The sequence below is a fragment of the Hippocampus zosterae genome, chromosome 2 (assembly GCF_025434085.1).
Source record: "Hippocampus zosterae strain Florida chromosome 2, ASM2543408v3, whole genome shotgun sequence".
Classification (NCBI taxonomy): Eukaryota; Metazoa; Chordata; class Actinopteri; order Syngnathiformes; family Syngnathidae; genus Hippocampus; species Hippocampus zosterae.
The window spans coordinates 15,405,755-15,418,398 of record NC_067452.1 but is presented as its reverse complement, the minus strand read 5'-3'; the positions used below and the strand labels follow the sequence as shown (position 1 = coordinate 15,418,398).

At 46.3% G+C, this 12,644-nt stretch overlaps 1 protein-coding gene across 2 annotated transcripts in view; it reads left to right on the top strand.

Moving 5' to 3' along the window:
- The first annotated feature begins 529 nt into the window (after positions 1–529).
- The window catches only part of rarga (retinoic acid receptor gamma a), a 44,331-nt gene continuing 32,216 nt past the window's right edge, over positions 530–12,644 (top strand). Inside the window, exons 1-2 of one of the 2 annotated variants that reach the window (XM_052058060.1) lie at positions 530–809; positions 7,965–8,035. In XM_052058060.1, coding sequence (XP_051914020.1) covers positions 7,978–8,035 — 58 coding nt within the window. In that variant the 5' untranslated portion in view covers positions 530–809; positions 7,965–7,977. Of the gene's footprint in view, positions 810–7,870; positions 8,036–12,644 lie in introns of those variants that run through there. The other variant, XM_052058059.1, reaches the window with a different exon arrangement.

Sequence of the window (12,644 nt, the reverse complement as noted above, 5' to 3'; positions counted from 1 at the left end):
AGATGTACTGCCACGCTATAAGTGACATAAATTTGATGTTTTTAAGTAAATTGGGAGCATGATTGGTACCTAGTAGTTCATATTGCAGTGCACCCCAAAACATAAAAAGTTCCCATTTTCAACTCAAGTCGGTGGTAGTCAATCCTGTTCAGACACAGAGAGACATACTTGGCGTATCCTGCTGTCGTTTGTTTACATACAATATGAAAGGGTCTTTAAAATGTCAAAATATGAACAAGAACTGTTTAACAGAAAATGTATTGCTCGATATGTGTGAAGCAAACACATGAATTTCATCTCCTTGTTGAGTATAGCAAATTGTGCAAAATGTACTGAAACATTGAGCAGACACGCGTTTTTCGAAGTTTATTCAAAGCCAAATGAAGGTGATGCGTAATGTTTATAATACCCGATCAGACCAAAGCAATGTACTTTTCAAAGTCCGATTTCTGCAGTAGCCCAACTTCTTGCCGCTAGGGGAAGCCACCGTGCTAGGAATGTGCACACTGGATGGCTCCCATCGACGCCCCTCATCTGCTCTGGACCCGTTGACGGATTGGCGATGGCAGCCACCGAGAAAAATCGGACGAATTACTCCAATGTTGATGTGTGAGGCGTTAAGAGCAAACGCTGACCGTTTTTCTTGACACGTCGGCGGAAGAAGACTCCTGACAAACTCGTCTGTGACTTTGCTGTCTCCGCCACAGTCAAGTCTGCTGCTGCTGTCTGTCGGCCTGCCAGTCATTCACTCGCTCGAATCTCAAAACTTGAAACCGACACACGGCACACGGCAGCGGGCGCAAGAAAAGGTAGGCTACATCAATTATTGCCTCGTTGATAAGGCATACCACGGGGTGGGGTGGTGTTTTCGTGACGCCGCTGCAAGATCGGCTTGTGTTGATTTACCGTTTTATCTATCAATGTGTCAGACGGGCGCGCAGTCATCAACACAAGTGAACACGTTCACGTTCCGGCACGGCACAACGGAATTGTAAGCTGTGGCGAGTGTTTCGAGGGCTCGGAGTGGAGCACAAGAAGCCGCCTGCCAAGCCTGCAGCTTGGCCTGAGGCTCCAAAGGCAACTTTCATCACCGTCGGTCTTGTCTGCCAGCCTGCCTGCCACCCATCCCTCACGCAACTTGTTGAATGTGGCCTTTATGCCACTAAGTAATGACAGCTCGTTGCGCGGCCGGTGAGAGATTTAAAATGATCCCACGCAGAACCTTCCCAGTATTGTTTTGGATTAGTTGGCAGTGCGGCTCATTAAGATGAGAAAAGAAGAAAGTGCAGAGTCGTGTTGAGCAACGAAAGCAGAAAAGTAAGCCCATGCATAATCAACCGCTCTTTCTTCTTGCGACTAAAAGCAGTCTCAAGTTCCAAAATACTAAATGTTTATATATGAGCCACACGCGCCAGAACTAAATGCATTTTTTTGCTGCAGTGTCGTGTGCCCAGCTTTCTCACAAGGGCAGTTTTATGTGCAGGCAAAGAGGCATGGAAAAGAAGACCTTTCCCTTTGAGCTCACAGATTTGCAGTAATTACAGAATCACTTCCATATGTGGCGCTCTGGCTGCCTTCTCACTGCCCCCGCCACCCCTCTTTCTCCCTCTCTCCCCTTCTCTTCCTTCTTACGTTTGCGTTTTCCCTTTATTCCTTACTTTTGCTACTTTTATTTCGTTTGGCCTCACTGCATGCGCTGTGAGCATTCGAGGGAAGTGGGGGGGGGGGGGGGGGTCAAACCACAGTTTAAACAAAGTTTGTAGTAATCGGAACGTCCTGGCATTTTTAGCCAACGACCACTGTTTTGGGGTGATTAAATTAACCACGTTGGCAAAAATACGCTCGCACCCTTGTTGAAAGAGCGAGGCGAGCTAACTAGCAAGCGAGGCAAGACACGGACACTCGTGCAGAGGGGAAACGCTGAAAATAGGGAAATATGACAAAGGAGGAAAAGGCAAAGAATGGGAGCTCGAGAAGAATTTGCAAGGCAGGAGCAGAGCGTGAACGAGGAAAACGGGGCGGAGGGGAAGGGGGGGGGCTGGAGTAATGCTTTTTGACAGAGGTGGGTTCAAGATGGGTTCACGGTGACATCATGGCTGATTTTGGAACAAAGTATAGACAGGAGAGATGTTCACCTTTCATTGGACACACATGTTGGGGAACAGGCGAGAGTGCTCATTTGCTGGCACGCACACTGGTAGCTGTGTCCGCAACCTCTCAATGCACCCCAAAATTATGCGTGCGCGCACACGCGCAAACCCTGTCCTGCTGCACTTTCTTCCATGCCCTCTGCTGGTTTGTTTTTGCTCCGACAATACATTGTGGTAGAAACCTGCGCTTGGCCCTGGGCGCCTGCTTACTTTGCTGCTTTGCTATGAGTAAATCATTTTCCGGTGTGTACTTCAAGGTAGCTGCACTAAAAATGAGCAGAGTTTGCCAGGCGGCATGAATGAGCTCCTTCATTTCTGCGGATGTGTGTTTCATTCTGCAAGCAAGCAAGTGTTGGTAAGTGTTCAGAGGTGAGCCTGGCGCGCTGGCTCTCCTTGGCCTCCCCAGCCTTTCTCACGGCACGTCCAAAGTCGACACGACATCAATCTGAACGCGAGGAAACAGTGATGTCAATGCAGGCCTCGTGTTACTGGTTAGTGTAAAGCTGCCGCCACAGACGCCCGCTCCGTGCTCGCCACCACCACCGCCAATCCCATCAGCCCCCACTCGCTCTAAAATGTATGCCTCCGTCAATCCCGCCTTTACTTTGGCTCCCTGTGCCATTTCGCACGGCTTTCTCTCATCGTCTTTTTCGACCCTTTTCTCCGTAAAACCACCGGACCTGACTTCCTCCCTTTCTTGCCTCCTCTGTCATCACTCTTTGCTCTTTCCTCTTCTGCCTTTGCTCCTTTCCCTCTGCCAGCAAACCCCAAGGCCTCGGCCACGTTGCTCCGTGAATGCAAATATGTTGAATCTTAAGTGGAAACACACGACCGGCTCCTATGAATATTTCATACCTTCATAAACACATCCAGAGGAGCTGCAGAGCTTGGCGCCTAAGAACGCCCGCGTTTGCCGGATGACTTCCTGGGAGGAATCGAGTCAACTATGAGCTGTGCGAGTGTGTTCGTGTTCGGTCTGATGTCAGGGCGGCACGTTGTGATGTCACTGGTTGAAGTTAATGACACACGAATGGCGAGGGCAAAAGGCCATGTTTCCAGTGGTGCCCAGAGAGAGAGATAGCAGCCTGATCTGTCTTCATTATCCGCCATTCTGCAGCCTCCCAGACACAATGATCATAAATCTCTGCCCGAAGCACACTTCACTGACACTGAAACACAAACACTAGTAACCTCTGACCCTCTCTTCGCTACTGCCTGCGCACACTCATCCATGCTGCAGACACCAAGGCGCATTCAAGTGCCTGCTGTACACACACGCGCGCACACATCTGCCTCCCTCTGTCACAACTGAAGAAGGGCCAGGGCACAGCCCGCACACCGACACCATCCTCGTGTACTGGATTGCACGTTCAGTCACTTCTGTATGCTTTCAGTCAGCGCGATGCTATCGCACTGATTCCAAATTCACATCACTCTAACGACTCATACAGTTAGTCTTTAAAAATCCCATGGAGGTATTTACCTTCTTGTTTCACGTTACGCAATTGCTGATTTAGCACTGCTATATAAACAGTTAAGGGATTTCTTTTAGCTTCAGTGGCCTCATAAGCAACACATGAATCAAATGTAAACGAGATAAGGATCTGGGGAGGTGCCTTTTGCAGAGTAGCTAAGATGGGCGCTTCCTGAATATTAGCTTTCAGAAAAAAAGAGAAAAAGAAAAGCAGCAGCGCCTCTGACTGCTTTTTCAGCCATTTATGCACAGGGGCATATGTACTGTACATTAAAAAAACGTAGGGGCATACATTAGTCCAGTATTTCCCAACATTCATTGAGCCAAACTGCTCTGAGTGAACAAACAACGTCCTAAGAAGTATATGTGGACAGAATGGATGGTCTTGTCTCAATTTACTCACAAATGTACTCCGTTCGGTGGGAAAAGTGAGCGGCATCCAAATCAGATGTCTTTTTTTCATATAACTGTGAGCTCTGAGAGAATGTTATGTGGGGACATAACATTCTCTCAGAGCTCACTGAGGGGCATCTTTTTCCATGAGGCTTTACAGCAAGTCATGTATGCATGAATTGATCATTTTTAAAAAGCTCCGCGTTTCATATTACTCACTTACAAGAATTAGAATGAGTTGTTTGTAGACCATTGGCAATTCAAGTGCAATACAGTACGGTTACGTCATCATTTCCATCCCAGCCAAATGGCAACCTACTGGAGGTTTAGCTTGAACAGTTTACATGAAATGTAACACACTTGTAGTGGCATGCTGAAATAATGTGAACGATTTCACATTATTATGAGTTAAGTGAGCACATTATTATGCTCACTTAACTCACTCCCAAAGACGTTTTTAAACATCTTTTCAAACTTGGTCTAGAATTGGCTGGAACTGAATGAGTCACACACCTGAATTGTCTCAGTTTTCCTTGGACAGGTTGCTACCTTGCAGGTTTTGTTCCATTTCCATCGGCTCCATCTGACACGCAACAGTTGACAAGCATTTTGAGTGTCAGGCATTTTTTTGGCGTTTTCGTCTATCAGTGAGGATGCAGAATGCGACTGCAACACTTACGGTACTCGGACCCCCTTTTCCTACCGGGCGCAAATCTAGTGCAGTCTTTTCTTTCTTTCGGTATTTTGCTAGACTTTGTGCCAGTAGAATTGGGCATCATGCGGGGTTTGCGCATTCGTGTGCCGTTGTGGAATGGAAGTAGATTTTTCCCAGCCAATCCGCACGCTCTCTCATTTGCATCAAAATCAGGGCGATCGAAGCGCAAACCCGAGTACACAATGTCTGACATTGCGGAAACAACCGAAGAAAAAAAATACCCAACTTGGGGATCATATCCAGGCCCCTGGCTTGGAAGCACAGAGCATTATCCGCTGAGTGTGAGCGTGTGTGTGTGTGTGTGTGTGTGTGTGTGTGTGTGTGTGTGTGTGTGTGTGTGTGTTTGCGGTAGCGAAGGCGCTGTGGATGTCCCCTCCACATCCCCCCTCCCCACAATAGAGACGGGGCTGCTTTTAAAATATTCTCTTAAGATGCTGACAATTACAATCCATTCAATAAATGCTTCAGAGTGATTGTCCCACACTAGTGTCATATTTCAGAGTGAAATACATTACATCCACCACACACATCCGTGGAGCGCCAATTTTCTGCCTGCGTCTCGATAAAATACATCAAATAAGACCTGCTTTTTGCCAGTCTAAAATCTGGTTGACTTTTTGTAACCACATTTGCAGATGCGCTGGGTTGTAAGGCAGCAAGACCCAGTGAAGCGTAGCGTGTCTACCAAATTCATAAACATGCCCAACCAACCCATAGTCCCTGCATGAAAATGAGGATCTACCCACCTTTATGTTAAGCGCCGATTCATTTTTGTCATCAAATTATCAGGTGCATTGGGTACGAGGCTGCTTCGTGCACTGGCACGCCCAGATCAGAGACTTGCGCTGGCATGAAAGCAAAGCACAAGCGCCAGTCTACCGAAATAGGGCCCACTGTGTTTATAGTGTACAAATATATGTACTGTGTTTGAGTGTGAGGTGCCTGAACATATTCGACTTCCAATGTGTTGGTTGACAAGTCTTTATATTCTATTCGAAAGCTGTGTTGATCTTTAAATCCAACGTGCTGCAGCTACCGGGATCCGTTTGTCATTAAAGTGCTCTACAAAGCCGAATTTCAGCGACAAGCTGGGCGAGACCCTCTTCGCCTGTGTGTTGAAAACGTACTTGACGGGTAGATAATGCCGGTGTCAGCACACACTCAGATTCCACATGATAAATCGAAACGTCCATGACAGCGAACGGGCTAAAGAAACATTTCTAATCCTCTGCCGCAACTGCTGATGGTAAAGGCCCAAGACAGATTCAACAGACATGGCAGCACAAACACTCTGAAATCTGATTGGACAAAAAAAAAAAAGTCCCATATCTGCATTCACCGACTGGAAGCTGTGCAGCCGAGAGATTCTACAAGATGAACAGATTAGGCTGTTGGGAGTATAGGGTATACTGTTTCATGGAAAATGGATGATCATTTCGGTTGTAAATGTTACGTCAGTGCTTCTGATGGCGTTTAGGCCGGCAGAGAAGGCCTTGCTATCCCTGACCACTCACCAGTGACATTGTCAAGAGTCCACAGGTTAGCATTCCTTGGCTAGAAAACAAGTTGCTAGGTTGCATACTTGTTGCTGAGCCAGCCAGGTTTTCCAGCCAAGTCACTTAACAATCAAAAGGCCCTTTTCAATGGGTAGTGGAAAGTGATGCAGCATCCTCATCGTGGCTACGTCCCTGTGGCCATCCGGAGGCATCATTTTACGTTTCGTCGGCTATGTGGCATTCTTCCCTGACTCACTTTTCAATGTTTTTGGAAAACAAGAACATACACAATTTTTTGGACACACGGTGGTATTTTATATTGGGTCCTTTTCCTTTTGCTCACTTGTTCACCCATCTGGTTGAAGATTTTTCTAAATATCAATTAACAAAATACCAACGCGTGTTCTAAAAATGTTTTTTTTTCTTGTCTTCCAAAAACATTGAAAAAAATGACTTGAGCAATTATGCTATGTGGAAAATAAATAATGGAAATGCCAGAATGCACTTTGCAATGGTGGTGGCTGCGTTCTCATCGCGCTTGACAGTGTCAAGAAGAAAGCTTTTTTTTTTTTAAACATTGGCTTGCACTCTGGGGAAAATTTGACCTGTGCTCACTAAAGGTTCCTGTTGAGGTGCCAGTTAAGGTGTGTCCTCTCCTCCTATTTGTGAGGTGAGTGCTCCTCATAAGCAAAACAAGTTGAGAAACATTACATTCAGAAAAGCAACGCACACGCCCAGAACCACAAACACATAAACCGATGTGAAACATATGATCTCATATGGCTAAGAGGGGCACGCTCAGGGGCACACCCAAAGTTGTCGCTGCTGCACTTTGCCATGCTACACAACTTCCCCCGAAGTTTCACTTGAAGCCACTCATTTTGGCAAACGCCACCTAAAGCTGGAAGGCATCTTCAACGACACAAGCTTTGGCAGGATGTGGACAGATGTTGTATATCCCTCAAAATGCTTTGAAAGCTACTGTATATTCTGGCTTCAATTTATCCTCAATAAGAGCGGAATGCTTTGGGTTCTACTTATGTTTCTTTAGTGTTGTGTCGCATCTGTACTTCTCTGGTCTTGAGAGTTATGATTTGGGGAAACTATCTTCTTGCCACAATGAAAGCGGGTAGGCGTGAATTGTGCCTTGCGTTTTGATGAAAGGAATCACTCTGGGCAGGAGTCAAAACCTCTTAAACGCCATCTGGGTGAGATCAAAATGGGACAAAGGCAGATCACTGGTGGTGCTTCCGACACTATCGCATCCTGTTCACGAGCTGCAAATTGTGATGCTCATTGACGCAACGGCCCTCCTTTTCACCGTGCACAAATTATTAGTTAGTAAACAACTCTATAGCCGAGCAGATGAACTCAACCAAAAGCTCAGCCAAGAGACAAAGAAGAGAGAATTAAAAACAGAAACTCTATGTGGGCCCCTTTTTTCTCCCTGCAGGCATTTTGTGGCATGTGAAAAAATGTGCTGTACGGTATATTTCAAGTGTTGGGTCACATGACCAAGGACGGCGTTATGAATCAGACTGTCTAATTATTTCCTCGCGAGTGAGAGAGTGAGTGTTTGAGGAGAGGAGTGAAAGAGTGATTTTGAAGGAGGAGGAGAAAGTCCAAAGAGAGAGAGAGAGAGAGAGAGAGAGGGGTTGGCTGCTGCCCTGCTGGTGCTGTCAGAAGGACTCTGATGAACGTGCACACATCTTGTCTCCCTTTTTTTTTTCCTCCAGGCAAGCTGGGCTCATGAGACCCTTCCCTCAAGTCATTCATCCGCCAGCCTGCCTCGCTCGCCCCGGAATTGGTGAGTCCACACGCAAAAGGTTTCTCAAGTCTGAAATGTGTTTAATTTTCTTTTCCCTCAGCCTGCGTTTTTTAGCAGCAGTTTTTTTTTTTGCAGCAGTCTGTCTTGAATTGAAGACAGAGCTAGTTTTGCACTTGCCTCAATCAAACTTGATCTTCATGAACAAACGCTTAAACATCATCCTCACACACATTTCTTTGATTAGGCTAATATGGACGAGACAGCACATTCATATGAAAATGTGTGCCTGCATGTTGCTCCATGCACGCATGTGCTTATTAGTGGCTGTTACCCGTAGCCCGCGGAGCGCTTTATTATTAGCATATGTGCGCGTGTTGCTGTGTAGACGCCTGCATGTGTTTGATGTATATTCACCAGAGGAGTCACCAGTCCTTGACATTTTTTATTATAACGAACATGCTGGAAACTTGGAGAAGCCCAGTATTGTTTTCCACCTTTTTAGTAGCGCAGGCTATTTCCTGTGGAGTGAGTTGTATTGCGCGTAGCACAGCTCTTAGCTGACATGGAGAGCACTTCATTGTGCTCCCATAGTTGTTGGCCTGTCATTGAACGCTATCTCCCAATTGCCTCGGTTAACAGGTTCCACTTGTTACCGGCGTGCGTATCGGAGAGATCCGACGGCTGATGTCATGGCATGTTTTTACTTGTTTCACGTGTCCGTGTAGCTTTTGTGCTGTGTCGTCGTATTGCAGTGGTGGCTCACCAGCACCGCACCTGCCATGCTGCAGTTTTATCTCCCCTGGCAGGCCTGAAGCAAGAGTGAGGGATCACTGTGAACAAAAAGAGAGAGAAAAAGTCACAGCGAGTCCAGTTGGATGCAGAAATGCATTTGGTTTATTTACTCATACGTGCAAATTGGCGTCTGTCACGTTTGAAACCATGACTGTGGCAAAAAACTAGCAGGAACAGAACCATGACAGAAACACACAAACACGGCAGTAGCCATGAGCAACAATGACCCGACCCTGAGTGTTCGGCCAGGAGTCCTTTTATACAACTAATAATTACATAATGGCCAACAGGTGTGCAACTGCAGGGGGAGCCCTACAGTGCCACCTGTTGGTCCCAAACCAAATCATGAAAGCGGCGGCTCGTGTGACAATATTGGCCGCCATTCTTGACCTCCGAGCAGGTAGTTGTTTACCTGCAGGTTTCCGCTCTCTGCAGCTATCAAGACCTGGCGGACGGTAGCCTAGACAGGTGTGTCTTTTGTGGGGAGGGGACGCGCAGGGGCGTTATCCTTCCGCCACAACACTATATTTAACAGGGAAGCAATTTGAAAGTCATTCCCTATGGTTATATTTGCAGGAGTCTTTGTGTCTATTTGCATGCTCTGAGCATTTATGAAGAAATCTGTTAGCACTTGCTTGTGTGTTTTGCGTGCGTTTGTTTGGGCCCGCCTTGTGTTGCTGTGGTGCCCGAGGCTCCAATCAGACATGGAAGTTGTCCTCATACAGAGGAAAAGTTGTTTTCTCTCTGAGCTGAGGAATACAAACACCGCCGTACTCTCTCGCTCTCGGAAAAAGGAGAGGCCGTTTCTTCTTCTTGTTTTCCTTGCGCAATTTTCTGCCGCTCTGGTTGTATTTATGTCTGAAAATTGGATTCCCTCATCTGTGTTTTCCTGTTGTGGTGTGTGCGTGTTCTTGTTTTGCTGGACCCGAAGTTGGCGTGTGCGCTTTGTACACCAAAGTCCTCTACCACATCATGGAAAGAGAAAATTGTGAGGATGACTTCATCTTTGAAGAAAGTGTTTGATCTGTGGCTGAGTTCAAACTCTTTCCATAATCTTCTCTGCTCTGCAACTCAAGCCGGTCCGTTTAGCAGCATACAAAAGACAATGGAAGAAATCAGTTAGGGGTGAAACTAGTGACCATTTTGATAATCAGCTAATTTGTCGATTAATCAACGAATCGGTTAAATAATGTTTTTGTTATTCAAAAATAGGAGCTTATTCCAAATTGACAGTGCAGAAAATGAACAAATGTAAATTAATTAGGACTCAGTTATTGGTTTGGACTGTCACATGTCTGAAAATGTTGATCATTGTAAGTCAAAGCAAGTGTTTGCAAATGTCCCATTTCGACACTGGAACAAAAATAATCAATCGTCTTTCGTGGAGGACTGGCAAAATCGGAGGTGTACCATTGAAAGGCCGAAATTCTGAGGATTTGGACCCTTGGAAATGAATTGAGGTGTCCAAACGATGAATCGCTTATCAAAATGATAGATTAATTTGGTCTTTCATGAGATGTGGATTAGTCTTTGCAGCTTTAGAAGTGCAAGTAAAATGTGCGGCGGATCCATCTAAATGTGATGGAATCGATCTTTTGAATTGACTCTTTTAAATGTATCAGCTCTAGACAATTCGATGCAGTTGTATACAACTTAATGTCCTGGAATCGATTTTTTTTTAATTGACTGTTTTTAAATGCATTCCTTTGTATTTTGGCTTTGTGTGCAAGTCCCATTTGCACTCCTGGGTACAAGCTGTTCTTTCAATGTCGAATAAGTGCGTCCGAGTGCTACTTTGCTGCATTGTTGCGTGTAAGCAAATACGTGTTTGTGTGATGCCAAGCGCAGGCAGATGTCAAACTAGTTTGAGGTGATGGAATGCAGGTGTGTTTGGACACACCAAGTCATCTGTCACTGAGTGTCTGTCTTGGAGCCATTAGAGACACACTCGTTGAAAGACCCCTAGTTGTCAGCTCAGCATCCACCAGTAATGTGTTTCCACAGACAAAGTGTCGCCGGCACCGGCGACCAGATCGCATAACGCTCACACGAGGTCGCTTCAGAGTTGCCGTTTTGGCCCAGACAAAAAAAGAATTGTTTGACTGACGAAATAATATGACTCCACCTTCGCTCAGAACATGGGACCGAGCCCAGCGTGTTTCCAGTCACTTCCTCTTCAAAGCTATGGAACGTAAATCACCGTGATGTTGACAATTAGATGACTGTGTGCCTGAAAGACGCGCTGAGCTTTCTGTAGAAACATGAGCAAGAGTGGGCAAGTCCGAGGTTTTCCTGCCAGGATACAAGGTACTTTTCAGTTATCTTGAGGATGTGAAGCCATCTGTTTCACTTTGACACATTTTTATCTGAAAGAACCGCCCACCCCCCACAAATCCTCTAAAAATTGCACCTTGTAGACTTTTATAGAGTTCAGGATACTCCAAGAAAACCTGTGAAGTCAGTCAAGCGCGCTGGCAGACACATGAAAACCTACAAGTATCCTCAACTTGCACATGGCAGGAAGGGGAGAGTGACAAAGGCTGAAATTCAGTGTCCGATTTCCACTAAAATAAATAAATAACAAATGTACTTTCAACTCCATTCCAAAGTCAGGTTTCAGGGGCTACACCGGTATAACTTTGTACGTGTGAATGCTCTACGGGGGGCAGCCTCGGTGCTACAACCGAGTAAAAGCTGCCGTGTGAACACCCCTATAGATGCGCTGCCTTGGCTTCAAGGTCTCGACTAGTTGGTGCTCTGAAGAACATGAACGACGTGAAATCCCCGCAGAGCTCTGCCTTGCAGGCACAACTCTGTGCTGCACTAGTTAACACGGCTGGACCCAACGGACGGAGCTTCTCCCATCCCTTTCCAAGCAGCAGTTTCTAGAGCGCTTCTCCTGTGGGGGAGCCGGACTTGAGCTCAGATGGCTTTGTGCGAGAGTTGGGGTGCACCTCGGACCGGTTGCCTGCCTTTTGCAGGGCACAAATGTCCGTTCACAGTCACATTCCTACTTCTGGACAATTATGACAAGTGATAATCCTTTGACCTGCCACGCCATTCCAAAAAGATTCTTAATTGAGTGTTCATTTGCTCAACCTTGTGTGAAGGAAATTGAGTCAACACTATGGGTACAACAAGGCTTATTTCCATTTTTGACGAGGATGGTGAAGAATGAAACCATTCAAGTGTTGATGACGCTCAACATTGCATAGGAATGATTCATTGCAAAAACTCTCATCTACGGCCAGGGAACCGGCGTGCTTTCTTCGCCGGAAATTCTCTCAAAGTTATCAGTCACTTTGTCGTACACATGACATTCCCACCCCTTACAGGAGCGGAGGGCAACAGTATTGAATACATACACCTAGACAACAGAAAGAGCTTTGGACACTTTTTCATGAAGGCGGGGCACATTTCTAATTGCTCTTACATGCAGTTTTGTACAAACCGCAAAGTCAGAAGGCACTCATCTTATTAGTGTTTGATGAATATGGAGGTGGAGGCCAACCCTCCTTTTGCCGTTGCTCATCTTGCAGTTCTTTGAATTTTTTGGCCGCAACCAAAAGTGCTCGGAACAAAAAGAGTGCATCATTGGGTGAAAGTACGCCCGGTCTTGTTGAGCCACCGCTAAATTACTGACTTGATTCATTTGCTACATGCAGCATTTGGTCTTGATCGTTTCTGTGGATAATCTCAAGCGGAATCAGCCGTGGCACACTGGCGTGCGCCATGAAGTCGGACACTCTGCCCCAGTGTTTCTGTCCCGGTTAGGGATGGAAAGTCCCCGCAGTAGCCTGGAACCCTCCCATCGCCGGCCTCGGCGCTCCTCCTCGCCCGCCTGGCCGCCTCCTGT